The sequence below is a fragment of the Miniopterus schreibersii genome (genome assembly GCF_964146895.1).
Source record: "Miniopterus schreibersii genome assembly, chromosome: 12".
Classification (NCBI taxonomy): domain Eukaryota; kingdom Metazoa; phylum Chordata; class Mammalia; order Chiroptera; family Miniopteridae; genus Miniopterus; species Miniopterus schreibersii.
In genome coordinates this window covers 39135430-39162878 of record NC_138112.1, presented here as the reverse complement: position 1 = coordinate 39162878, position 27449 = coordinate 39135430, and the positions used below count along the sequence as shown (strand labels likewise).

The following is a 27449-nucleotide window of genomic DNA, read 5'->3' as shown; positions in this document are numbered from 1 at the left end:
TACTGGGTTTCAGAAGAGGCAGCTGAAAAGAAAGGATCAGGGGACAATGTTAGGCGGGATAGACATAGTGACCTCAGCTGCCCTTTTCTCTCTAATTCATGAATTTGAGATGGATTGTCCCACTTCACAGGACTGTCAGCCACAGCTGGGAGGAGGGCTGGAACTAGAGTGAGGCAAGTGAGGCACCTAGAGTGCAAAATTTAAGGGCTCCCTCACTCTCAAGTTCCCTTGCACCCTGAGTGCCTCTCTGATCTCACCCTCCTGCCAGCCCTGGGTGGGCCCCAGGGTCATTGGCTCTCTCCAGGATCTCTAAGTATTTCTGGGTGAACTACTTTTCCCTTAGTTTATTCAGAACAAAGCTTTTTTCAAGTGGAACATAAGTTAGGAAACTGGCAGGAAAGCAGGAAAGCCTAAGATAACAGCTTACAAAGAATATTCTTTAATCACTTAACAAACATTCCCATCAAAAACATTTCCAGGAATTGAGATGAGAATGAGAAATGAAACCAAAAGTCTTTTCTCCTTAGAAATAGGAGGCAGCTGTGCTGGAATGAACTTGTTTGTGAATCTGAGTTTGAAGTCACAGGTCATTTATACAACATTTACTGAGATCTTACCATATACAGAGAATGTGTTCAAAAGTGACAGATTCTGAGATGGATCAGACACTGACTCTATCATCTGTAGACTCATAGCACAGCAACAGACAAGACATAGACATGGATACAAGACACAATATCTGAGTGCAAAAAGAAGTCCGCAAGAACTGTAAGACGGTGGCACTCATATAGAAAATCTCAGAAATTCACATGAATCACTTGAGGGAACATTGCGGCTGGTGACATTCCCCTTGATGACTCTTATTTTGGTAGATTTGATCTTCAAATCAATTATGTACCAGGGAGAAAAATCTGAATTTGAATAACTCCTTCAAGCTAAGCATCTTATCCCCATTAATGTTATGTGAGGTAGATAGTACTACTGGCAAAATTTCATTCCATGGCTCAGCTGCTCTTGTTACTTGGGTTGCACTCCCCCTATCCTAGACTTAAGTAAATATAGCCAGTAACTGTTGGATGCTGGGTTCAAATATGTCTCTGCATAGCATTGAAACTCTTGCTTATTAGAAAACACCAACACCTCTAGGGAATATAATTAATAACATTGTAATAACTATGTATGGTGCCAGGTGGGTACTTGAAATATCAGAGGGATCACCTCATAAATTATGTAACTAACTACAATGCTGTGTACCTGAAACTAACAAAATAATTTTTAATGTCAACTGTAATTGAAAAATAATTTTTTTTAAAAAGAAAAAAAACACTAATGCTCTTATCAAAGGAAAAGAGTAAGAAAAGGGACCATGTGGGTAGAATTTCTGGAGGAACTGGAAAGAATGAATATGAATTTCACCTGAAGAATACCAGTAAATCAGACTATAAAAGTTTGAGATAGAATAACATTAGGACAGGCAGTACTGGTCTGCGATCAATATTATAATACATTATATTCAGAGAAATATAATACAACAAAATGCTTCACATGAGTTTAAGTTTGAGGGACAAGTGTCAGAAATAACATTCCTAGAGAACTCTAATATATGGGCTAGAAAAGAGTAAAGTTCTCTCTCTCTCACCATAAACACAGAGTACGCTTTTTCGATTTTTTAAAAATATATCTTTTTTGATTTCAAGGAGAGGAAGGGAGAGAGAGAGAGATAGAAACATCAATGATGAGAGAGTGGTCATTGATCAGCTGCCTTCTGCTCACCACCGGACTGGGAATCTAGCCCACAACCCAGGCATGTGTCCTGACCGGGAACTGAACTACGATCTCCTGGATCCTAGGTCGATGTTAAACAGCTGAGCCGCTCCCAGCCTGGCCGCATTTTTTATTTTTTACACAATACTCCTTTAGGAGCTTAGGCCACCTTGGAGTTAAATCATCCAAATCAGGCAATGAAATGTTGGAAGGTTTGTTAATGTTGAAACTAACCATTTTTGAAAAACAGCTTCAACACTTGAAACTAATTCTAGTATAATACTCTTTTACAGGAAATAAAAACTAGCAAATTTCACTAACACTGTGAGCATGCTTCTCTCTTGGTTTCGGGTAACTTAAGAATTAGAACAGTAAAGCAATTAAAGCACTTTCCCTGAGGAAGACACTGCTCTGCAAAATGTGCTCATGTCTCTTCTCCCAAATTCTTTCCCTGCCCTGTTTCTGTTATATTCTTTATCTTGTGTGACCCCAACCATGCATTAATGCACACACACACACACACACACACACCCCATGTTAGTCTTCTAATTGCAATAACTCCAAAACCCAGGAGTAATTTTAAAATGCAGGAGTCATAATAAAAACAAATAAACAGAATTCCTTTAAATCAGATAAATTTTTAGTGGAAAAAAACCACAGCAACAAAACCAAAAGTGAAACCATTTTTTCACTTCTTCCTTGGTGTATAAATTAGGCACTTCTACCACAGCTAGAGCCTAAGTCTGGGCTGGAGATGAGAGTCAGCAGCCTACCAGACTCTACGAAGGAACCTACTTTACAAGCAGGTCTCTCTGGAGCCACCTGAAGATAGGAGCTTGGCCACAAGGAGACAGGTAAGTGAAAAGAGGCAAAGAAATGAGGTAGACATATAAAGACAGATTAGAGGACTAAAATAGAAACAAAAATTGATGGAAGTAGTCATAGGGAACAGTTAGAGACACAAGCAGATTAAGACATGCTAGGTACACTATATGAATCTGGCATCGTCATTGTTCAAAAACGCAGCTCCAAATGTGGGTGAAAGGGAGTAAACTGTAAAGCAGGCAAACAATTTCGCAATCTGTTTCCTCAAATAAAAATATATCTAGACAGGTCAAAAGAAACTATTTGAAAGGATTTTTGCCGTAAGGAAATGGAGATTATGGCAATAGGGAAAACAATCCAAACACAGAACTGCAAGCCTCTCACAGACCAGGCAAAGGAATTAACCTTTAAAGGGAAGAATCTACAAGGTTCTGATAAAAAAGATAGGGTGTGGAGGGAGTGGAACAATCAGGGAACGTTTTGCCCAGAGTTTTACTGATTCTTAGGCAGGATCTTAACGGAGGGATAGTTGGCTAGGTCAGAAGGAGGGTGGGTCTAAGGTCAGAGGCCTGGAGAAAGGAGAGAAGGTTAATTTTTACATACAAGCACTTTGTTTTGATTGATCAGTGAAGGCCAATAGCTCAGCTCATTTTTTGAGGCAAAAAAAAAAAAAAAAAAAAAGAATTTAAAATGTCTGTGTCCAGCCTCATTATAAGTGAAAACAGGGGACAGTGAGTCTTATCTCTAAGTCATACGGGGAAGGGCGCTTCTTTGCAGTAAGCCATGTGTTGGTGGAAAGCCCCAAAAGTCTAAATTCAGGACTGATTCCCAAGAACTGACATGTAGCCTTCTTCAAGTTCATCAAAGCTTTAATGGAAACTTACATACACTGGCTAAGTAGCTGCATGTTCCCAGTGGTGGTCGGCTGGAAAAAAATCCGCACACCCTCCCAGAACAGGATCGCTTTTCTTAAGAAGTTAATAGGAAAAGCATACGGTAGGTAGTCACATAGACCACCAGAAACAACAACTCATTTCTAAGTTAACAGATAGCATCAGGCAGTTATCCACAACCTATACATTCATTAACCTCCTTCCTGGGGGCATGACCTTGAACTTTGGGTGGCATTCCTGCTTTCTAGATAGTCAATGAAACCTCCTGCTACAGAGAGTTAGACAGTGACAGAAAGTTAAACAGAGAGTTCATTTTCCAGACACATTTACTGCTAGAGATATATTAAATCTCTAAAATGAGTTCCCCTACACCATACTCAGAGCACAAAAGGGTGGATAGATTTCTTTAACTGGTTCCAGGAGTAGAAGGTTCAGAAAAGTTTAATATTCTTATAATTATGTAACAGGTGCTACTGTTAGCACAGAGACATTATAAGTGGGAGCTCTCTCTGCCTCCACCTGTTGTCTGGGGGAGTGAGGTTTTTGATGTCACAAGAAAAGGAGTTTTCTAAGACTCACACAGGAGGATGAGATATTGTAGACAGCTTTATTTCTGTGGAGTCAAACCCCTGAGTTTCCAAGGTCCCATTTCCCTCCATCCATCAAGGAAGAAGTCACATTTTGCTTTCGGCAGAGCTAGGATTCAAGCCGTTGCCCAGCATTTCCCTTCCATGTCTGCACAGTCCAGTCCAGCATCTGGCTACCTTAGTTTGTGTACCCAGCTGTAGTTCATCAGTCCATTGTGTGCGGGGTCCACAGGACCACATGGCTAAAAAGGGAACATGGGCAGGAGCAAAGCCAGAGGCATAAGAAAGTCCAGAGCATCAAGAGACAGGAGAGAATTCTCCTCTTTCTGGGGTATTATGTCTTCCCAAATTTTCACAGGCTTGCAGTGGCCACACCCCCTCTGGCCAATGATCTTTGTTCCCAGGTTTAACTGACAGGCATCCTACATCACACCAACTTCACTGAGCTTGTGCCCATCTCCCCTTGTCCAGTCCCTTCCCCCAGTGATCTGCAGGGAATGGGCCAGTGGTTCCCGGTGGAGTGTGAAATTGCAGCTTCCTTGAGAAGCTGCCCAGATGGCCATGCTTATAATGTCTGGCCTCCCTTTTGCCCCTTTCTTCTTATTATTAACTAGCTAATTACAACCTAACAGAGAGAGGTCCTAACTCAACCTGGAAGATACATGGGAGGCTTCACAAATAAGGAGAAACTTGGACTGGGTCTGGAGTATAAAGCCCTGGGCAGGGAAGACGGAGAAAGACTCATGTAGCATCATCTTGTAAGGGAGGAAAATATTTCCCTTCCTCCCTTCCAGCTGTGTTGGCTGGTCTAATAATCAAATTGACATAAAACAAATTAAGAGAACAAAAGCAAATATAACTGTGTATACACAGAAGGCCACAGAAGACATGAAAACTGAAAGGCAGTCAAGCCCTGGATGCTCATAACCATCCTGAGCTAAAGGGAAAGGGTGTAGGAGTCTGGGGCCTGAAGGGGAAGAAACAATTCACAGGAAGATGGGAAGAGCAACTGTTTGGTCAATAAATGTTTGCAGTCCAAGCAGATAAATCTTTCTGATAAAAAAAAAAAAAGTTTCACAGAAAGATGAGAAGAGAATATGTTTGGTTAAACAAAAAGTTTCCATGCCATGTAGATAAGTCTTTATGATATTTAAAATTACCTCTGGTGATAGCTGTTTTCCTGGTGTAAGCCCCTTGTCTAAATTCTTTTAGGCAGTTAAAGAAGAGGTTAAAAGCTTTTCCTGGGTCTTCTGGGTCTTAATTACTTTCAGCTCAAAGCAATCTACATGGCACATGTTGGGGTGGTGAATTCTGCCCCTCAATATACAAGACTAAGAAACTGTGAGGTTGAGGAAGGATGGCAGAGTGTAGATTCCATAAGAAGTGAATTAGGAAAATTAGGAAGTAGGAAAAAGAAAAAGTGTGGTTGTGAAAGAAATTAAGTTCATTGTTGTGAGATTGTGAGGGGCCTTGAACGCCAGAGCCAAGTAATTTGATCCTAATATCCTAAACCAATGAAGAGCTTTCAAAGTTTAGTAAACAAATAATTTAAATATGAGTTTCAGGATGCAATGTCAAACATGGATCATAGAGGTAGAGAGATAACACATTCAAGAGCCTTTCATAGAGCACAGTCAAATAAATAGGGCAAACGAATTCCCACTGTTTAATAGGTATCCAACAGCAGTCTCGTTTTAGGGGAAGAATTAGGGAAAACGGGGTTCCAAAACATTAAAAGTGCTCACATCACCATTTCCCCATTAGAATCGGGTGAACACCCCAAAATGGCTAGAGTTGGGAATTTTGGGTGAATTTCTCATTGGATAAGCCATTCTACATAGTTAATGCATCAAGTCCAAAGAACAGTCCCAAATACAAAAGGAAAAATAAGATCTAGGATAGAAGGCAGAAATGTGGGGGCAAGCAAACATTTTTTTTTAAGTTTTAATTAGGGTTTAAAGGACATATAACATTATATTAGTTCCCAGTGTACAATATAATGATTATATATATAAATATAACAAAAGGATCACCACAATAAATCTCATTAATACCCATCACCACACATACTTACAATTTTTTTTTATGATGGGAACTTTTAAGTTTACTCTCTTAGCAACTTTCAAAATACAGTAACGTATTATCAACTATAGTCACCATGCTGTACATTCCATCTTCAGAACTCATTCATTTTATAACACTAAGTTGTGCCTTTTGATCTCCTTCACCCATTTTGACCCCAAACCCCACCCCTGGGAACCACCAATCTGTTCTCTGGGAGTTCTATTGCTGTTGTTTGTTTTTAGTTTTCACATACTAGTGAGATCATACCTGTCCCCCTCTGACTGACTTACCTCACTTATCCTAATGCCTTCAAGGTCCACCCATGTTGTTGGAAAATGACAAGATTTCTTTCTTTTTATGGATGAATAATATTCCATTTTCTCTGACCATTTATCCATTGATGGACAATTAGGTTGTTTCCATGTTTTTGGATATTGTAAATAATACTGCAATTAACATGGTGATACACATCTTTTCTAGTTAGTGTTTCCGTTTCCTTCAGACAAATACCCAGAAGTGGAAATGCTGGATAATTAAATTTGATAGACACTGTCAAAGGTTGGAAATGGCAAGAAGAGTCTAATGCAGCTCATGGTTAGCACAAGAGCCACAACTCCTCAAATACATATTCTCTAAACACACAATCAAAAGTAGCCTCAACTTACTCTCTATCCCATTACCTGACTATTTCTTCTGAAAGAATCTGAAACAATCTGAAATTGTTTTGCTTATTCAATTATTTACAAGTTTATGGTCTGCTTCCCCCAACTAGGATGTAAACTCTCAAAAGGCAGGGGTCTAACCTATCTTAGTCAATTATCCCATAGCTCCTAGAGCATTTCCCAGCATGCTGATATCCCTCAATAAATATGTGTGGAATAAATGCTGATATTTTAAACATATTTTTGCTAGTACTTATATGATCTAGCTTGTTTAAAGCCACATTATCATTATGGGTTCAAGAGAGAAGAGATAGTCAACACAGAGAAGGTCCCTAGATTAAGCAGAATGAAGATGTTGGAGAAGGCTCCTGGGCTGGGTAACTAGAGTATGAGGATCAGGTTTATAGAAAAAAATGTTTTAAACAGATGAGGGCAGAAATGAGACTAACTAATAAGTGGATGGGATGCATTCATTGGCTCATTTTATCAACAAACACTTATTGAGCCAGAGGAGTGTGTGTGTATGTGTGTGTATGTGTGTGTGTGTGTGTGTGTGTGTGTGTGTCTGTGTGTCTGTGTGTTGAGAAGTCTGGCAATAAAGGGTATAGAAAGAAGAGGAGGGTGAGCCAGGGGCAAGTAAAAGTGCTATAACACTCCCCTGCCAGTTTTAAGTGTCTTTTTCTTCATTCAGCATTCATTTGGTTGCTATAAACCTTTGACTAATACTCAGTTATGACAAAGTTGACTCTGGTGGCTTTTCTCTTGCTTGGTCATTGTTTCAAATCAACGATGGGCCCTCAGAGCTATTTCCCCTTCATATTTTCTGATGTGACTTCTATATAGTTTATTTCTTCATAATGGCTGTGCTTAATGATTGCCTTCAAAATTCTTGAAAATATAGCAAATGATTCTTAGGTGTCCAGACAGTACAGGCTGATTCCAACATACCATTGAAATACACGGTCACTGAGGGCATAACAGAGGTTTGCCAAGGGCTCTGAGAAAGCCCTGAGAGGGTATCTATAGGAAAGGTCCCTCAACCCTGGCAAAGAAAGATGACCCAGAATGGAGATGTTACTCCTCCCTAAAAATGCTCTTGGATTCCTTTCTAACCCTCTTATTTACTATCTTCGTCTCCTACATCTAACCTATTTCTGACCTTGATAGCTTCTCACAAAGATGGATCCACACCACCTATAACTCCCAGTTATCGGAGCTGCTAAAGTGGTTAGGCATCTCTAGTAGACAAAGTAATAGAAGATTTTACTGTTGTATATGGAAAATATCAAATAGTATCCTAAACCAACTTTAAAACATTTTTTTAATTAAATTGACTGGGGTGACATTGGTTAATAAGATGGAAAGAATGCAAGCACTAAAATATCACAGACTCTATTATAACAGTAGACATGCATAATTATATGATTACGGTTATATTTTATAGAAATAGTATGACCAGGCCAAAATGTTTATTTCTAAGAAATAAATCAAACTTAGAGAGATAAAATTGAAATTCTGTTCCAGAATGAAGGCCCAGCATGATCTATAATCCATTGCTGCATTTCTTTATGAGAAAAAGTTTTCTATAATTGCCAAGACACTGCTGATTTAAAAGGAAAACCAAATGTATTGACTCTGAAAAATGAGAGAGAGAGAGAGAGAGAGAAAGAGAGAGAGAGAACTAAAAGCCTTTCCACAACAGTAAATTGGAGAGAATGAGGGGGGACACAGACAGCCGGGTGATGGAATAGGCTTATATGTCTGATGTTCTGCTCAGGTGCAGATAGAGAGAAAGGGAGAGAGAGAGGACAACCCACTTTGAAATCAATAGTCCTCTTCTTATAATGATTTTTAAATTTCAGAGTCACCATTCAACACATAATTCATGACACTTGGTCCTTAACAAAATAATAACATATGTCAAAGCATGCTGAAACCAGTTTTTTATTTCCTGACCTTATTCTAAATCCAGGCCCTCTCTTACACAGGCAGCTAGGACATGGATTAAGCTGTGAGCCGTAAAACACTGAAAGATTCAGGGACGGAACCATTCTACATCCACATATCTTGAAGCAACCTGAGGACAGGAGCTTGCCTAAAGGAGACAGGTAGGTAATAAAGAAGAGAAATTGAAGAGAAAGAGGTATAAGAAATGACACAGAGACTGAAAAAGAAACAGTGAAAATAAGTCAAAAGAAACAAAGATTAAAACAGAGACACAGAATAGACTGTAAGACTTGGAAAGCAGAAAATATGAATTTGACATGGTCCCTGCCAATAACTACAAGTATGGGAAGAAGGGGAATACATGATCTAGACACATAATGAAACATTTTGAAAATCTGTATAATACATATAAACACAAGGTACCATTGAAAGCGCACAAAACAGATCTACTAACTCACCTAGAAAATTAATGGAAGGCTTCACAAATAAGGAGAAAGTTGAATGACATCAGGAGGAATACAGAGCCCCTGGCAGAGAAGGTAGGGAAAGGGTCATGCAAGCTAATATTCAGGGTCAAGAAATGCCATAATAAAGGAAGATGGCAGAGTGTGGTTTCTAAGGGAAGAGAGTGAGATATTAGGAAAAGGGAAATGAGTGGCTGTGAAAGGAATTGTAGAGATTGACTCTTGTTAAATTATAAGAGTGTTGATTGCCAGAGGAAGTAGTTTTAATCATATCACAAAGAAGTGTACAGTTTTCAAAGTTTTAGAAACAAAGCAATACATAATCTAAATTTGCACGTCAGAAGGATGACTTTGGAAGCAATGCAGAAAATACATTACAAGAGAGAAAAACAACATCATTGAATGTTCCAGAGCAGAAGACATGGGGGCCCAATGGGAGTGTGAATACAGAGCAGGTACAGTACATATTTAAGAGCAAATTGACACAGTTGAATAGGTAAGATAGCCTATGACGGAAACGCAGTAGAGCCCAACAACAAATGAAAAGTTATAAATGTGGAACTACGAAAGAAAGTGTCCAGAAAACAAATGTGTCCACATCACCACAACCCTGTACTTATTAGGGATGTACGCAGTCTTAATAGGGACTCTGGACAGGAGTCTAGAACCAGAATTGAGAATAAGGCTCCCACTAGAGGGCACCATTATCCTACCTGAGGTAGGTAATTGGGAAAAAAACAACAAATACCAACTCCAAGTCCAAAGTAAAAGAACAAGATCCCATATAGAAAGTGGACACCAAAAACCAAACAAAATTAACTGAAACTAGAAATGTTAGGATCAAACAAGCAAGGTTACCAAAGATCCCCATGATCAGCACTAGAACTATACATCATGACTCTAATGTTAGCTTCTCAAAAGGCATTCTCTACCCACGTAATCGAAAGTGGCCACCTTCCCTCTCAAGTTCCCTGTCACAAAGAGTAAGATTTCCTTCTTTTTATGGCCTAGTAGTACTCCACTGTGTAAATGTAACGAAGCTTTTTTGTCCACTCATCTGCTGGTGGGCACTTAGGCTGCTTCCACATCTTGGCTATTGTAAATAATGCTGTAATGAACAAAGGGGTGCATATATTCTTTCAAATCAGTGTTTCGAGGTTCTTCAGACATATTTCCAGAAGTGGAATCACTGGATCATGAGGAGAGTCTATTTTTAATTGTTTGAGGTCCTTTCCTACTGCTTTCCACAAGCAGCTGCTCCAGTCTGCATTCCCACCCGCAGTGCATGAGGGCTCCCTCTTCCCCACATCCTCACCAACACTTGTTGTTTGTTTATTAACTGATGATAGCCATTCTGACAAGTGTGAGGTGATATCTCATTATGGTCTTAATAGGCAATATTTTGTTAAGGATTTCGTATCTTCATGAGAGATATTAGCCTGTAGTTTCCTTTTATTGATGTCTTGTCTGGTTTTGGTATTAGGGTAATCCTGACCTCATAAAATGACTTTGAAACTCACATTTGCTTCTATTCTCTGAAAAATATTACTCCAAGTCCACTTTCAAATGCCATTATATTGCTTCACAGATAATGCAAGTCCCTTACAATAACAAAAAAAAATCTAATCACTTCATCCTATTCATTGTATCATTGCTTTCATTCACTTTGCTTATCTATAAGCATGCATGGCACATATATACACTCACAGAAGTTATATACATTAGCACACACAATCAAATATATTGTTACTTTTATTATTTCTGAACAGATGTTTTCTATTAGATCAACTAGGACTAAAATTTAAAACTTGCCATGACCTGCGGGAGGATGTGGGGGATCCTGAGAGGTAGCAACGGGAGATTAAGAAATACACAGACATATATAAGACAGTTAAAGCTGGGCCCAGGTGGGACACTGCCCTCGGATGGAGAGACAGTGACCCCAAGCAAGCTCGGCGCCTTCATTATCTACATCAAGGTAACAATTCTTCACGCAAACTGCGGATAGCTGAAAGAGTCAAAACCAATCCCTTGGCGAGCTTTCTCAGAACATACTGTTTTGCTGCGCTCAGAACAGCATCTTGGGGGTTGTTATTGTTATAGCTGCACCCACTGTACCTGGAAGCGGGCACCCGGCCGCTGCTCGGCTGATCACAGACCCTAGCCTTTGGCGGGACATGCTGCGCGCAAGCATAGCTCTGCTCGAGCCAGCGAGTCGCCTACACAGTGGACGGGGGCACCGGTGTCCAGGCACGGCTTTGCCTCTGCCCGGACAAGGTCCCTCAGGGTCTTCAGGGCACAGCTTTGCTCCTGTCCGAGTCCCGGCCAGCTTCCAGGTTCAGCCGCTCTCCACAAAAACTTTTCTTATTTTTAAATTAAATTTCTTGGGGTGACATTGGTTCATAAGATTATACAGGTTTCAAGTGTACAATTCTAGGATAATCATCGGCATATTGCATTGTGTGCCTGCCACCCAAAGTCAGGTCTTCTTCTCTAACCTGTGTTTGACCCCTTTACCCTTTACTACTCCCCAACCCTTTTCCTTCTCGTAACCACCATACCGTTGTCTGAGTCTATGAGTTTTGGTTGGTTTGTTTTTCTTGTTTGTTCCTTTGCTGTTTTCAGTATTATATCCCACATACGAGTGAAATCATATTGTGCGTAACTTTTTCTATCATACGTATTTTGCTTAGCATGACATTCTCAAGATCCATCCATGTTGTTGCAAATGGCAGTATTTCATCTTTTCTTATGGTTGAGTAATATTCCGTTGTTTACATGTACCACATCTTTTTTATCTAGTCCTCAATCGCAGAACACTTTGATTATTTCTGTCTTGGCCACAGTGAATAATGCTGCAGTGAACAGATTGGCGCATGAATCTTTGTGAATAAATGCTTTCATATTTTTCAAGTAGATACCCAGAAGAGGGGTTGCTGGGTCATATGATAACTCTTCATACAACTCTACGACAAACAAACAATCCAATCATGTCCTCTTTCCAGAAGTGTCTATTCAGATCCTTCACCCATTTGTTAATAGGATTCTCTGTTTCTTGGTGTTGAGTTGTATAAGTTCTTTATAATTATTGGATATCAACCCCTTATCAGATGCATCATTGATGATGAACGTGTTCTCCCATTCAGTGGGTTGTCTGTTCACTTTGTTGATAGTTTCCTTTGCTGTGCAAACATTTTTAGTTTGATGTAGTCCCATTTGTTTATTTTTCTTTCATTTCCCTTTCTCCATGGAGATATATCAGAAACAATATTGCTATAAGAAATGTCTGATATTTTACTGCCTATGTTTGTTTCCAGGATTTTTATGGTTTTGAATGCTACTGACATTTAAGTGTTTGATCCATTTTGAGTTTATGCTTGTGCATGGTGTAAGAAGGTGGTCTAGTTTTGGGAGGTTTTTTCACACGTATCTGTTCTATTTTCCCAAAGCCATTTATTGAATACACTGTCTTTACCCCATTGCCTCTTTTGTCAAATAGTTATTGACCAATAAAGCATGGGTTTGTTCCTGGGATCTCTATTCTGTTCCATTGATCTATATGTCTGTTTTTATGCCGGTATCATGATGTTTTTATTACAACGGTCTTGGAGTATAGTTTGATATCAGGTAGTGTGATTCCTCCAACTTTGTTCTTCTTTCTCAAGACTGCTGTTGCTATTTGAGGTCTTTTGTGGTTCCATACAAATTTTTGGAATATTTTTTCTAGTTCTGTAAAATAGGCCATGGCTATCTTGATAGGAATTGTGCTGAATCTATAGATTGCTTTGGGTGGTATGGTCATTTTGATGATGTTATTTCTTTATATCTATGAACATGGTCTATGCTTCCACTTATTTATATGTTCTTCAATTTCTTTCTTCAGTGTCATACAACTTTTAAGTACAAATCTTTTACCTTCTTAGTTAAATTTTTTCTAGATATTTTTTATGCAATTGTAAATGAGATTACTTACTTGTCTCTCTCCTAGTTCATTACTGATGTATGAAAATGCAATGAATTTCTGGATATTTATTTTGTATCCTACTGCTTTACTGAGTTCATTGATCACTTCTAGTAGTTTTTTGGTGGAATCTTTTATCAACGTCTTTTACTTTTTTAACGTAATTTTTATTGTTGACACTATTATAGATGTTTGCCTTTTCTCCCACTTTTGCCACTTGCCCACTTAAACCCACCCCCGATGCCCCCTTCCCTCCAGCCACCACCACACTGCTGTCTGTATCTATGGGTTATGCATATATGTTTTTTGGCTAATTCTTTCACCGTCTTTTATTCCATCACTTCTGACAGCTGTCAGTCTGTTCCAAGTATCCATGTTTCTGTTTCTATTCTGTTTGTCAATTTATTTTGTTCATTAGATTCCACATGTAAGTGAGATCATATGGCATTTGTCTTTCTCTAACTGCTTTATTTCACTTAGGACAATCATTTCCAGGTCCATCCATGCTGTCGCAAAAAGTGAGTTCCTTTTCTATGGTCTTGTAGTATTCCATCGGGCAGTTGTACCAAAGCTTTTTTATCCCCTCATCTACTGATGGGAACTCGGGCTATTTTCAGATCTTGGCTATTGAAAATAACACTGCAATGAACATAGGGGTGCATATATTCTTTTGGGCATCTTAGGATATATTCCCAGAAGTGGGGTCACTGGGTCAAAAGGCAGTTCCCTTTTTAATATTTTGAGGTAACATTACGCTGTCTTCCACAGTGGTTGTAGCAATCTGTATTCCCACCAACAGCCCGCTGGGGTTCCCTTTTCTCCACATCTTTGCCAACACTTGTTGATTTATTGTGGGTAGCCATTCCGGCAAGTATGAGGTGCTATTTCATCATGGTTTTAATTTGCATTTCTCTGATGACTAGTGATGTTGGGCATCTTTTCACATGTATATTGGCCATCTGTATGTCCTCTTGGAGAGGTGTCTATTCAGGTCTTAGGCCATTTTTTTAAATCCACACCCAATGATATGTTTATTGATTTTGGGACATTGACCGGTTGCCTCCAGTACACACCCTGATGGGGAATCAAACCTGAAACCTTTTGGTGTTAGGGACGATTGATCTGCCCAGCCAGGGCTTTTGCCTATTATTTAATTGGATTGTTTGTCTTCCTGGAGATAAGTTGTATAAGTTCTTTATATAGATTGGAAATTAATCCCTTTTCTTTATCATTGGCATATATGTCTCCCATAGAGTGGGTTCTCTTTTCATTTTGTTGATGGTTTCTTTTGCTGTGCAGAAGATTTTGTTTGGCTGCAGTCCCATTTGTTTAATCTTTCCATTGTTTCCCTAGCCCTACAATATATATACCAGAAAAAATATTGCTCGATAAGATGTCCGAGATTTTACTGCCTGTTTTCTTCCAGGATTTTTATGGTTTTGCAACTTGCATTTAAGTCTTTTATCCATTTTGAGTTTATTCTTGTGTATGGTGTAATTTGGTGGTCTAGATTCATTTCCTGCACGTACCAGTCCAAATTTCCCAACACCATTTATTGAAGAGGCTGTCTTTACTCCATTGTACACTTTTGCCACCCTTGTAAAATACTAATTGATCATTAAGGTGTGGGTTTATTTCTGGGCTCTCAGTGATCTATATGATTACAATGCCCGTGCAGTATAGTTTGATATTAGGTATTGTGATAGCATCAATTTCATTCTTCTTTTCCAAGATTGCTGAGGTTATTTGGGATATTTTTGGTCCATATAAATTTTTGGAATAGTTGTTCTACATCTGTGAAATATGCCATTGGTATTTTAATAGGAATTGCATTGAATCTATAGTAGATTGCTCTGGGTAGTATGGAAATTTTAATAATGTTAATTCTTCCAATCCATAAACACGTTATATGCTTCCACTTTTGTATCTTCCTCAATTACTTTCTTCAATGTCCTATATTATTCTGAGTATATGTCTTTTACCTCCTTTGTTAAATTTTTTCCTAGGTACCTTATTTTTACTATTGTAATAGTAAATGGGATTGTTTCTTAGTTTCTCTTTTTTATTGGTGTATAAAAATGCCACCGATTTCTGAATATTAATTTTATATCCTGCTATTTTGCTGAATTTATCAGATCTACTTATTTTTTGGTGGCACCTTTAGGGTTTTCTGTGCTCAATATCATGTCATCTGCGAACAATGACAGTTTTTGCGTAATAGTTCAATCTCTTTATTCATTATATGTCTGTTCAAAGTATTTACTTTTTCGTGATTCAGTCTTGGTGGGTTGTATATTTCTAAGAATATATCCATTTCTTGTAGGTTATATAAGTCTCTATTGGCATATAACTTATTGTCATATAATTGTTCATAGCGGTCTCTCATAATTCTTTGAGGTATTGTTTTACTGTTTCCTCTTTCACTTATGATTTTATTTATCAGCATCTTCTCCCTTTGTTCTTAGTCTAGCTAAAGGTTTGCAAATTTTGTTTGTCTTTTTTAAAAGCCAGCTATTTATTTCATTGGCTTTTTCCCTATTGATTAATTCCACTCTTATATTTATTCCCTTCTTCCCACTAACTTGTGTCTTAGTTTTTTCTTTTTCTAGTTTGTTCCTTGAGGCTTAAAATTAAGTTTTTTGAGATTTTATAAATTTTCCTAAAACATGTATTTATCACTATAATGAACTACCCTCTCAGATCCACTTTTGAAGCAAGCCACGGTTTTATTTTTTACCAGGCTGAGAATTTTATTAACCTTTTTCCCCAAACTTTATTTCCAGACTTCTTTAGTTTAATTAGTTGCAAAGAATGATTTGTGTCTAAGCAAAACCTGGAAAGAGTTGCAATATCCAAGAGACTAGAGTGTGAAAATATTAGAGAGTGGGATTTTATTGGATCCATAAACAAAATTAGACAAAACAGTCATAATATAAAATAGCAGCTCCCAATAATGTGTTTCAGTTTTATGTTCTTCAGAAGTTGATTCAATTCAGTTTGCTTCATTCTCTTCTTCTTTTTATCCTCTCTCTAGGATATTTTTTCCATTGCTTTTTCAGAGACAGTGGAAGGGAGAGAGAAACATCTATATGAGAGAGACACATCGATTGGTTGCTTCCCACATGCGTCCCGACCCGGGCCCAGGGTTGAGCCTGCAACTGAGGTATGTGCCCTTGGCCAGAACTGGACCCTGGACCCTTCAGTCCATGGGATGAGGCTCTATCTGCTGAGCAAAACCGGCTGGGGCAGTTTGCTTCGTTCTTGGAAGCCTCATCAAAATTCTTCAAAAGTTCTGGAACTTCATCATCATCATCCACAGATTGTTTGGGCAGAGCTTCAGCCAGTTTCCTTAAACTAGTGAGACTGTCTGCATCAAGCTGGTTTAAGGTGCTGGGTAGCATGTCTTTCGGATGCTGTGTCCCAGCATGGTCTATAATGGTGAATGTTCACTGCCAGAGGTGCCTGAAGTTTGGGATTGTTAAGGTGGATCACTGATCCTTGGCTTGTGAACATAATTCATCTCTTCCATACCAGAGAGATTGCTTACCCCTAACTTTTTTGACGAGAACTGAAGTTATTTTTTTATCATTTGTGAACCAACTTCTTTCTACACACATTCTCCTTCTCTCCAAGGCACACTTGTGCCTGCAGTTTTGTGACTTTCTACTGTTTCAGTATAGTTTATTCATCTTGTTGGAGAAGAGACAAGACTACAAGGGGGACTATGGTTGCGTTCAGAGGGTTGAGCAGAACAGCTGAGAATAAGGGCACACACAAGGGATGCAAGATGGCAGCTGGTTGGAGGTCAAAAGTGACACCCCACATCCCATTGTTTTTAGAACGTTGTGCTTTCATTTTCATTTGTGTTGAGATTTGTAAAATTTCCTTTTGATTTTTTTTCTTGGCACATCGGTTATTCAGGAGTGTGTTAATTTCCACATATTTGTAGATTTTCTGACTTTCTTCTTGTCGATTCCAGTTTCAGATCATTGTGGTTAAAAAAGATAATTGGTACAATTTAAATTCCCTTTAATTTCCTGATGTTTGTTTTGCAACCTAGCATATCATCTATCCTGGAGAATGTTTCTTGTGCTCTTGAGAGGAATATGCCTCCTTGGCTGCTGCATGGAATGTTCCATAAATGTTTGTATTCCTTTTGGTCCAATGTATGTTTCAAATCGAGGGTTTTTGTTGATTTTCTGTCCAGATTATCTATCCATTGCCAAAAGTAAGGAATCGAAGTCCCACTATTACTGTATTGTTGTCTTTTCTTTTCAGATCTGTCAGTATTGCTTAATAAGTTGATTTGTTCTGATCTTACGTGCATATATATTTATGATACTTCTGTCTTCTTGATAAATTGACCATGTTATCATTACATACGGACCTCTTTATCTCTTGTTACCATTTCTTGGCATAAAGTCTATTTTGTCTGATATAAGTACAGCTACCCCTGTTTTGGTTTCTACTTGCAGGGGCTATCTTTTTCCATCCCTTCACTTTGGTCTTATTTGTCTCTTTAAAGCTGAAGTGAATCTCTTGTAGGCATCATATAAGTGTGTGTTGTTTTATTATTCCAGCTAGCTACTCTGTGACTTTTGATTGATTTCAATCCATTTACATTTTGAATAATTATTGATGTGTAAAAACTTAGCAGTGCCATCTTCTTATTTGTTTGTTCTTTATCTCCCTTGTGGGTTTTCCCCCCTTCTGTTTCTTCCTACCTCTGTAAATTAGTCATTTTCTATGTTGGCGTTCTCTCTTTTCCCTTTCTTCATCTTTTGATGAAGTGAATCTACTGTAGGTTTCTGCTTTGTTGTTACCATGAGGATTACATAAAACATATACATGGAATAGTCCATTTTAAGTTAATAGTAACCCTACAAAATCTACTCTTTTACTCCCCCTTTTATATTTTTATTATCATAAAGTGCCTCTTTACATATTGTATAATTTTTAACTATTATAGTGGCTAAAGTTCTTCTTTTGTTTTGTTTTTTAGATATATCTTTATTGATTTCAGAGAGAGGAAGGGAGAGGGAGAGAGAGAGTTGAAACATCATGATGAGAGAGACACCATTGATCAGCTGCCTCTTGCACGCCCCTGACTGGGGATCGAGCCCACAACTCGGGTATGTGCCCTGACCAGGAATCGAACCGTGATTTCCTGGAACCTTGGTTGATGCTCTACCGCTGAGCCACACCGGCTGGGCTAAAGTTATTTTTAATATTCTTTTTCTTTAACCTTTATACTATAGTTAAGTAGTTAACACACAATGGTATGCTACAATTAGAGTTTTCTAAACATTGACTTTTATTGGTGTGCTATATAACTTCATGTTTTCATGTTCCTGAATGACATCTTTTAACTTTAGGTTAAAGAACTTCTTTCATCATTTCTTGCAAAGGGGGTCTACTGGTGATGAAGGCCCTTGGCTTCTGTTTGTCTGGGAAAGTCTTTATTTCTCCTACATATCTGAAGGATAACTTTGACAGAGGATTCTTGTCTGGCAACTTTGTTTCTCTTTCAATACTTTGAATATGTCATTCCATGCTCTTCTAGCTATAAGCTTTCGGTGGAGATATCTGCTGATGGCCTAAAGGAGCTTCTTTTGTAGGTTACAATCCCCCCCTCCCGCCCCCCGTCTGCTTTTAGGATTCCCAATTTGGCTGTGATTTTTCCCTTTCATTATAACGTTTCTTAAAGAAGGTCTTTTAAATTGAGATAATAAAGTGATCTATCAGCTTTGTGAACTTGGATGTCCAATTCTCTTCCCAAGTTTAGGAAGTCCTGCTATTATTACTGTAAACTTTCTGCAGCCTCTTCCTCTCTTCTTATGGAATCCAGATTATTCTAATTTTTGTTCTTTTTATGGAATCCCACAGATCATGGAAGCTTTCTTTGCTCATTTTCATTTTGTAAAATTCTTTTCTAATTGGGCTACTTAAAAGTCCCTGTCCTCTAACTCATTTATTCTGTCTTCCACTTGCTCTACCCTAATACAGATGCTCTCCACAGCATTTTCCACTTCATTAAATTCTTGTTTTATTAAAAATTTTAATGTTGACATCTGATAAGGGGTTAATTTCCAAAATATATAAAGAAGTTATATAACTCAACACCAAGGAGACAAACAATCCAATTTTTAAAATGGGCAAAGGACCTGAATACACACTTCTCCAAAGAGGACATACAGATGGCCAAGAGACATCTGAAAAAGGTTCAAGGTCACTAATAGAAAAATAGAAATAAAAACTACAATGAGATATCACCTGTAACCTACCTGAATGGCCACCAACAATAAATCAACAAACAAGTGCTGGCAAAAATGTGGAGAAAAGAGAACCCTGGTGGGCTGTTAGTGGGAATGCAAACTTGGTATAGCAACTATGGAAACAGGAGTTTCCTCAAAAAATTAAAAATAGAGCTGTTTTTTGACCCAGTCATCCCACTTTTGGGAATATATCCTAAGAATCCTGAAACATCAATCAGACAGAATATATGTATCCCTGCGCTTATAGCAGCATTATTTACAATAGCCAATATCTGGAAATAGCCCAAGTGTCCTTCATTAAATTCTTCAGTTCTAAAATGATTTCTATTCCTTTTGTAGATATTTCATTTTGTTCACAGATTTTTTTCCCCTGGTTTTGCTAAATTGTCTTTCTGAGTTTTCTTATTTTTAGTCAGATTTTTCAAATGAACTATTTTGAATTCTTTGTCAGCCAGGGCACAAAATTCCATGACTTTGAGCTAAACTACTGACAATTTATTACCTTTTGGTCATGATGTTTCCTTGTTTATTTGATGGTTGTGGTTAATTCTCACCTGAGGATATCTTCCCATTGGTATATTTACACGCATGGATGTGTTTTATTATTTATTTTAAAAGTATATCTTTACTGATTTCAGAGATGGAGAGGGAGAGAGAGAGAAACATCAATGATGAGAGAGTCATTGATCGGCTGCCTCCTGCACACTCCCAACTGGGGATCAAGCCCACAACCCGGGCATGTGCCCTGACTGGGAATCAAACTGCGAACTCCAGGATCCTAGGTTGATGCTCAACCACTGAGCCATGCCTGGCCAGGCTCCCCCTGATTTTTAAAGAGAGTGGAAGGGGCAGGCAGGGAGAGAAAGAGAAACATCAATGTGAGGGTGTGAGAGGGACACATCAATTGGTTGCCTCCTGCATGTGCCCTGACTGGAGCCTGGGAACGAACCTACAACCCAGGTACATGCTTCTGACCAGGAATTGAACCCGTCATCCTTCAGTGCATGGGTGGGTGCTCTACACACTGAGCCCCACAGGACAGGGCTGTTTCCTTGATTCTTTTATGTCCTTATAATATTACCTTGCTCCTTTTGCTTTTGAAGTTGCAGACACATCCTTCTTTACCAGTTCCTTTTAGATGGGCTCTTCTGTCTATTGGAGCTGTTATATCAGGGTTTTATTGGCCTTTGTATGGGTACACCTTCGACCCTTTTCTTGCTCACTTGTGGCAGAATTCTTAAGCTTTTATGGCTTCTCTAGTTCTTACCATTCACCAAACCAGCTACTGGAGAAAAAATTTTTGTTTTCAAGAACAAAGCCCTGTATAGATCAAGTGCATGGTTTCTCCTTTGCACAAGGATCCTGGTGTGTTTTTCTGATAGTACGACATTAGGCAATAAAAGGAGCTGACCACAGAGTTGGGGGAGTTGGGGGTTAAGCCTTGGGGGTTGGGTAATGCCTACAGACCCAGTAGGAGATCCTCAAGTGGGGTTTCCTCAGAGGAACATGAGAGCCCTTTCTGCTAAAGCCCTGAGCATAATGAACAGGGACCTCACTCCTTTAATGCCTTTTGATATTTTATCTGCCTCTTTGCCATCTCTTCCCTCCCACTAGTTGGAGGTCCTGCCCCAGTATTCTGAGTGGTGGTGGAAAGCAGTGTGCTTCTCTACCATGTCTCATACAACCATGATAGGCAGGCATTCACTCACAACTTTTATTTATTCCTACTGAAGAGATGGCCACCACAAGATTGTTTAGCCAGTGCAATGTCACCAAACTCATGCTGTAATCTCTCCTTGAGAAGACTGGACTTCTACAAATTCTCTCTTATCTGTGGGTATCTGTCTATGTCAGTCCTCCCCATGATTGAGGTAGGTCCATTGGCTCTGCTGATTCCACAGCTCAAACTGAGGTCTTCTGCCTATTACCAGATCCAAGTGGACAAAATTCCTCTGACACCCCTTGACATAATGTGCTAAGTTCCACAATTCCCACAGAGGCACTTTTCTTCAAGGATGAGAGTCTAATTTGTTGTTTTAAAATGGGGACCAACAGGAAAAGAATTTATGCCACCATGATGTGACATCAACAAGTGCATTTTAAACATCAGGAGATTTAATAAACATTACATGACCTAAGTACAAATAATGCAAAGACAGGGAGAGAACTATTCAACACAAGTCTAACAAAAACTAACCTTAAATGATAATGGGTGGTACCACAGCTTAAAGCTCCACATGCAATTGATTCTGTGTAACAGAATGTGCTAAAAGCCAGGCTACTGAGTTGAAATTCACCTGGCCACTATAAAAGAAGTCCATGTTGAGAATACTCACAAAGATGTCTTACACACACACACACACACACACACACACACATTTTAAAGTGTTAAAAAAAAGGTAGATTTGTTGCCTGGCCCAGCAAGGCTCAGTGGTTGAGCATTGACCTAGGACCAGGAGATCAGGGTTCAATTCCTGGTCAGGGCACATACCTAAGTTGAGGGCTCGATCCCCAGTCCCGGTATGCAGGAGACGGCCGATCAATGACAACTCTCTCATCATTGATGTTTCTATCTCTCTCTCTCCCTTCCTCTCTCTGAAATCAATAAAGATACATTTAAAAAAAAAAAAGATTTGTTGAAAGAATGAAAGGAGGGGATAAGAAAGCCTTAAACATTTTCATCTTTAGGAAACTCATTATTTTGACCATGTGGCTGTCCATTTCAAAGGTCATGACATAAGCTAAATAAGCGTCTTTGCTTTCCACAGCCATGGGCACAGCAAAATCCACCCCTCGTAAGCCCTTAGAAGAAGACAAAAAAAAGCAACATCTCCAAGAGTTGCTGAGCGCAGTAGGACTTGCAGTTGAAATCTGGTTGCCAAAGCTACAGAAGCACCTGGGTGTGACTTGTCCCCAGGCCTTGCGACACCTAGGAGAAAAAGATCTCCAGGAGCTGAAATCCCAGGCCAAGCATTCTTGGGAGAAAGGGGCCCTGGAGAAGCTGCTTCATCTGGCATGCTCAAATAGCCTTTCAGCTTTACAGGGGCCTCAGGTGGAAATGGAAAAGGAAAAGGAGAAGGCAGAGCAGGCCCAGCAGGTACAAAGAGACTCAGTGTCAGAAGGGAGACAACAACAAGAAAAGGCAGTGAGGAAAAAAGCAGCAGAGCTGAGGCAGGCAACAAAGACCCCCCAAAAGCACGGGCCACCCCCGAAAAGGACCTCAGAAGAAAACTTGGAAAATATGCAGAGACAACAGAGGCTCATGGAGGGCACATTTCCTCACAGGCAAAATGTCCCAGACAGAGATCTGGTGAGATGGGCATCTGGAGGGCTGGCCCTGCAGGGAATTTACATAACAAGCCACCATAGGAGCTTTCTAGAGAGGAGAGAAAACCTACTGAGTGTCCCCAAGAAATTCACCTTCTCTGGCCCTGAGCAGGGCACACGGATGGAAACCAAGGAATTTACATCTTCTCAAGCAGAATCCATGTTCACCCAGACAATGGAGAAGCTGGGCTTCAGTGTAACTGCCGCAGCCAAGGACAGAGGTTGGGGATTTTGCTTGGAAGCTGGTATGGACCACAGCAAACATTCAGAATCCACGGAAACCCGACAGTCACGTTCTGATCACTCTTATTTCTGCTCTACCAAGTTCAGTTATGTCCCACTTGCCTCCTGCCACTTTCCCATTGATCAGCTCCAGTTCTCCAAGGCTGCTCTCCAGGAACTGAAATGCATTGAAGACCTTCTGGGACAGCCTGAAGACCCAGACAGATTCACCTTGCTGAGGCACAGGACTGAAGCTTTCTTCCACAGGTTTGGCTCTCATGCCAACCAGGGCCCTCTGCACCTGGGAGGAATCTACTGTTGGAAAGCCGTTTCAGAGGGTTTCCGAAGTGAGCAGCTGGAAGAAGTAAAACAGCAGTCAGCAGAGGCCCTGAATGCTTACATAAGATGCTCTGGAGTGAAAGTAGCTGCAGGTGCAGAGGTGTCAGACTCTCATTCAAAAACTGCCACCGAAAGCACAATCTTCCAAAATCTCCAAACCAAAGTCCAATTATTTGTGACACAGACAGGTGGCCCACCAGAAGCAAATGGCTTTCTCCAGTGGAAAGCTGGCCTAGTTGCCAGTAATCAAACCTGGAATGTCATTGACAGGGGGCTTCAGCTGGTGCCCATTTGGGACATCATTCTCTTCAGCCACAGAAGTGATTTTAAGGATCCTCTTCAGGTAGCTAGGTTACTGAAAGACAGCTACAGTGCTCTGACTGGCCTCACTGCCCAGATCCAGGATGGAGAAGAATTACTGAGTGTCAGGGAGGAAGCTAGGGTTTTCCTAGAGGATGTGAAATCCTGGGAGGTATCTGATCCCAAAGAGCAGCTTCAAAAACTGATCAATTTCATGCAAAAGTTGAAAAGTTATGACACTTGGGTTAACATATGCCTCCCAGATTGTGGTCTGCAGAGTTTTCTGGCAAACACTGTTAACTTTTGCCAAAAATCTTCCATTGGTGAAACTGAGTTTATTAAATCTCAATTGCGCAGCCTTTTGGATCCTCACATCTACAGAGTGAAAAACTTTCCTCAGGCTCAGTCCATCATGCAGTGGATCTTCCAGTCACAGTCACAGCAAGAGCCTATCAGCATCTCCCAATTGTCTGAATTAATTAAAATCTTACAGGAAACCCGGCATGACCTCAGGGAAGAGATGCCCAATTCTGTGTCTGCAGAAACAGTGGAGGAAGCTCAAAGAAAGGCAACTTCTGAGCTCAACTGGTTTCTTGGCTGCTTCTTGAACCCCCCTGCACGGCGGGTGTGAGTCTGGGAGGGCTGGTGGGGCCTGCAACTCTGGGCGGACTGTCCCGACCCCGACCATCGCACCCGTGCCCAGGACGGTGACCTTATGTAAGAATGATTCAGCAGAATGTCCCTGCGCATGCGGCTTAGCCTTTTGTAAGAATGATTCAGCAGACTGTCCCTGCGCATGCGGCTTAGCCTTATGTAAGAATGCTTCCGCAGAATGTCCCTGTGCAGGCAGAGCGCGCCGCTGGCGGGGGTCTATATAACCAGCCCTGCACACAGTCAGGCAGGAGCTGTTTCTCCCAATGTCGGCTCCGCGCGCCGCCTTGGCCTTGACGTTGGGGATCTCGCCCCAATCACCCCTTGCAGCCTCCCTCTGCCAACACTTGGCGCAGCCGGCAGGATGAGGTGAGTCTCCCCTCGGCTCCTACTGAGAACCCGGGGGGAGGACACGTGGCCCCCTCCCTCCTCGGGGTACCCTGTCGCGGCTACCTACTGGCGTGGGCACCGCCGGAGGACTGGGATGCTGTGCCCCCGCCCGAGGAGGTCCGGAAGGCTCTGCAGCGCCGGAGGCCGGGGCCCTCCTGGCCACGGGGCAGCCGCGGGCGGGAGGCGGGGCTGTTTCTGTGTGTTCTCCCGCACGCCGGCCGCGGGAACCGGGAACTGCGGGCGCAAGTACAGCAGCTGCCTCGCGGAAGCGGAGCTGGAGCAGCGCCACGGTGCGACCGGCCGAAGGCTGCGCGCACGGGGTGCCGTCCTTGGTGCCGCCTTCCCGCGCCTAGTCCCGGGAGGCGGCGCAGACGGGGGCGGCCCATCGCGCGGCGGAAAGTGGAGGCCGAGGAAGCCCTGGCCCGGGGAGGGCAGCAGGAGGGCCGCCCCCACCCCCACGCCACACCACGCACGCCACACACGCCGCGGCGGGACCGCGCGACTCGCCCACGCACTGCGAGCAGCAACCGGGGGAATCCGACCCGCGTGGCTGCTGCGCTTGTGGGCTGGTGGGGCTGACAATATGCAAAGGAACGGAAGAAGCAGCTCACCTTCCTGCAGGTCTCTTCCCTCCTTGTTGTCCTCATGTCCACTTCTGGTGACAAGGAAGAAAATCCTGGCCGGCGTGGCTCCTCCTGTGCGCCTGGAGGCCCTGGGCTCAGCTCTGGTCAGGGCACGTGCCCGGGTTGCAGGCTCAATCGACAGTAGGGGGCGTGCAGGAGGCAGCCCATCGAATCTCTCACTCTCATTGATGTTTCTCTCTCCTTTTTTCCTCTCTCTCTAAATAAATCAATAAAAATTTATTTTTAAAAAAAAATGGTTCAAAACGCGTAAGTATTCAAAGTCCAGTATTATAGGAGTCTAAGAAGGTCTGACTGGCTTTTGGAACAAGATTTATGAGCAGGTTAAAAGGGCCATTTTAATCAAGGCTCTGAACAAAGTCAGATTTGATTACACCATTAATGGTTTTAAAAACTATTACTTCAGTAATGACATATCAAAGAATATATAGTTTTTAGGTTCTGATATTTCAAGAGATTTTTTTTGTTATTAAACTGTAAGGAAACGCTTATCAACAGGCTATTCAAGCCATAGTATTATGATCAGAATAAAAAGGAAAAGCACTCTAAAGCCACCAAGAACCTGAGAGGGGAAATCAATCCCCATTCTGCAAACCTATATACACCTTCTGAAACAATGACTTATGCTGGATTCCCAAAGCTGATGAGTTAAAGGAGTCCTGACACAAAGGAGAGAATTTCTTCATGTTGGACATAGAGCATCCATTGGCTTCCATCTACAGGCACACTCTCTACCCCTCCCTAGACCGTGAAAACAGACAATCCAGGGAACAGCAGCCCAAACTTGTGTCTTCAGAGCATGCAGATAAAAGTGCCGAATCTGTGCCTTTGTACCCTCAAAGGACTTCAAGCAAACTCTCAGTTTGAGGTCAAATGACCCATGTCTACAGAAGAAATCCTGGAACAGAAAAATTTTGTGTGTGTGGGGGGGGGGCTCTTAAACAGTACAGTTTCCTTTTTGTTCTCTGGAAAATAGTCTCAGTAAGGACCTCCTAATATGATCATCTTCAAATGGCGACAGCAACAGAACACCTGCATCGCCTGGTGCCTCTCTCATGTCCACATGTCTTCCTCCTTGAAAACTGCGATTTTCAGTTGACAATTCGTGAATGGGTGGTGGTGGTGTTTTTTTAATTTGTTTACTGAATCCATAATGGCTTTTAACTAAGAATTATCATATATCATATATTAACTTTGTTTTCAATCCAAAATTATTGTATATAAATAAAGATCTTTGGTAAGTTTCTCAGGCATTTAAGTGGTGTGATGATTATTTGAGATGAAGAAGCTGTACTCAAGGTATAAGAAAAACACTGGCAAGAAGTACATTGGGACAGAGAGAAGATGACTGTGTAGGAATGGGGATTTCTGTGATAGTACTGGAGAGAGTACAGCTGCCACCAAGGTGGGATCAGGGCTGTGGGGATTACAGTGTCACTGGATTGGGCTCACTGAGGGAGGCGCCCTCAGCACCGTGTTGGAGGAGGAAACGGAGTCAGTAAGGGTGAGAACCACGTGACCATCAAGAGGAGGAAATACTGGGGCCAGGTGTAGTTCACAGGAATAGAGGGGGTCAGACCTGCAGGGGCAGTAGAGGTAAGGTTCACATGGTCAGTGAAATGGCTCTCACAAGGGTCATTGAAAGTGAGGAACTTAGTAACCCAGGAGTTGGGGGTCATCACATTAGTAGATTTAGAGGATCTGGAGAGTAAGTGAAGCAAGAGATCCCAAGTGCAGAGGGAAAGAAGGAATCACAAGGCCTCTAGGAACGGGGCCAGAGGGTGATGGATTCTAAGACCAGATCAAATAGCAATAAGATGAGTTTCTTAAATGAAAATGAAAATTCACAGTGAGAAAGTTTGAAGTAGGACAGTCTCTCGGGTAGAATATGAATAAGAGAAAGCGTAGGGAATGGGGTGCATTATGGACTAAACGTTTGTGCCTTCCTCCAAAAGTCATCAGTTCAAGTCCTAACTCCCAATGTAATTGAGAGAGAGGGGCCTTGAGAGATAATTAGGGGGGATAAGTTCATGAGGACAGGGCCTTCATAATGGGGTTAGTGGCCTTATCAAAAGAGAGATCCCTTTCTCTCCTCGTGCACCAAGGAAGGAAGTTGTCATACAGCAAGATTATGGCC

The 27449-nt window shown here is 41.0% G+C and overlaps 1 protein-coding gene across 3 annotated transcripts; it reads left to right on the top strand.

Moving 5' to 3' along the window:
* Positions 1–2489: 2489 nt before the first annotated feature.
* LOC308565236 (interferon-induced very large GTPase 1-like) lies at positions 2490–26562 on the top strand. 3 transcript variants are annotated; one of them, XM_081154181.1, is made up of 3 exons: positions 2490–2618; positions 8784–8903; positions 22211–26562. In XM_081154181.1, the coding sequence occupies exon 3, from the start codon at positions 22213–22215 to the stop codon at positions 24259–24261; it is 2049 nt and encodes a 682-aa protein (XP_081010307.1). In that variant the 5' UTR covers positions 2490–2618; positions 8784–8903; positions 22211–22212; the 3' UTR covers positions 24262–26562. The 3 variants fall into 3 exon arrangements, with proteins under 3 accessions (XP_081010307.1, XP_081010308.1, XP_081010309.1); XM_081154182.1 differs by having other exon boundaries at positions 2600–2618; positions 8788–8903; XM_081154183.1 differs by lacking the exons at positions 2490–2618; positions 8784–8903 and adding an exon at positions 9881–9924.
* The last annotated feature ends 887 nt before the right edge of the window (positions 26563–27449 follow it).

What these genes read in the sequence shown, in the direction of transcription:
- LOC308565236 (XM_081154181.1), top strand. Translation starts at nt 22,213, where the DNA reads ATGGGCACAGCAAAATCCACCCCTCGTAAGCCCTTAGAAGAAGACAAA.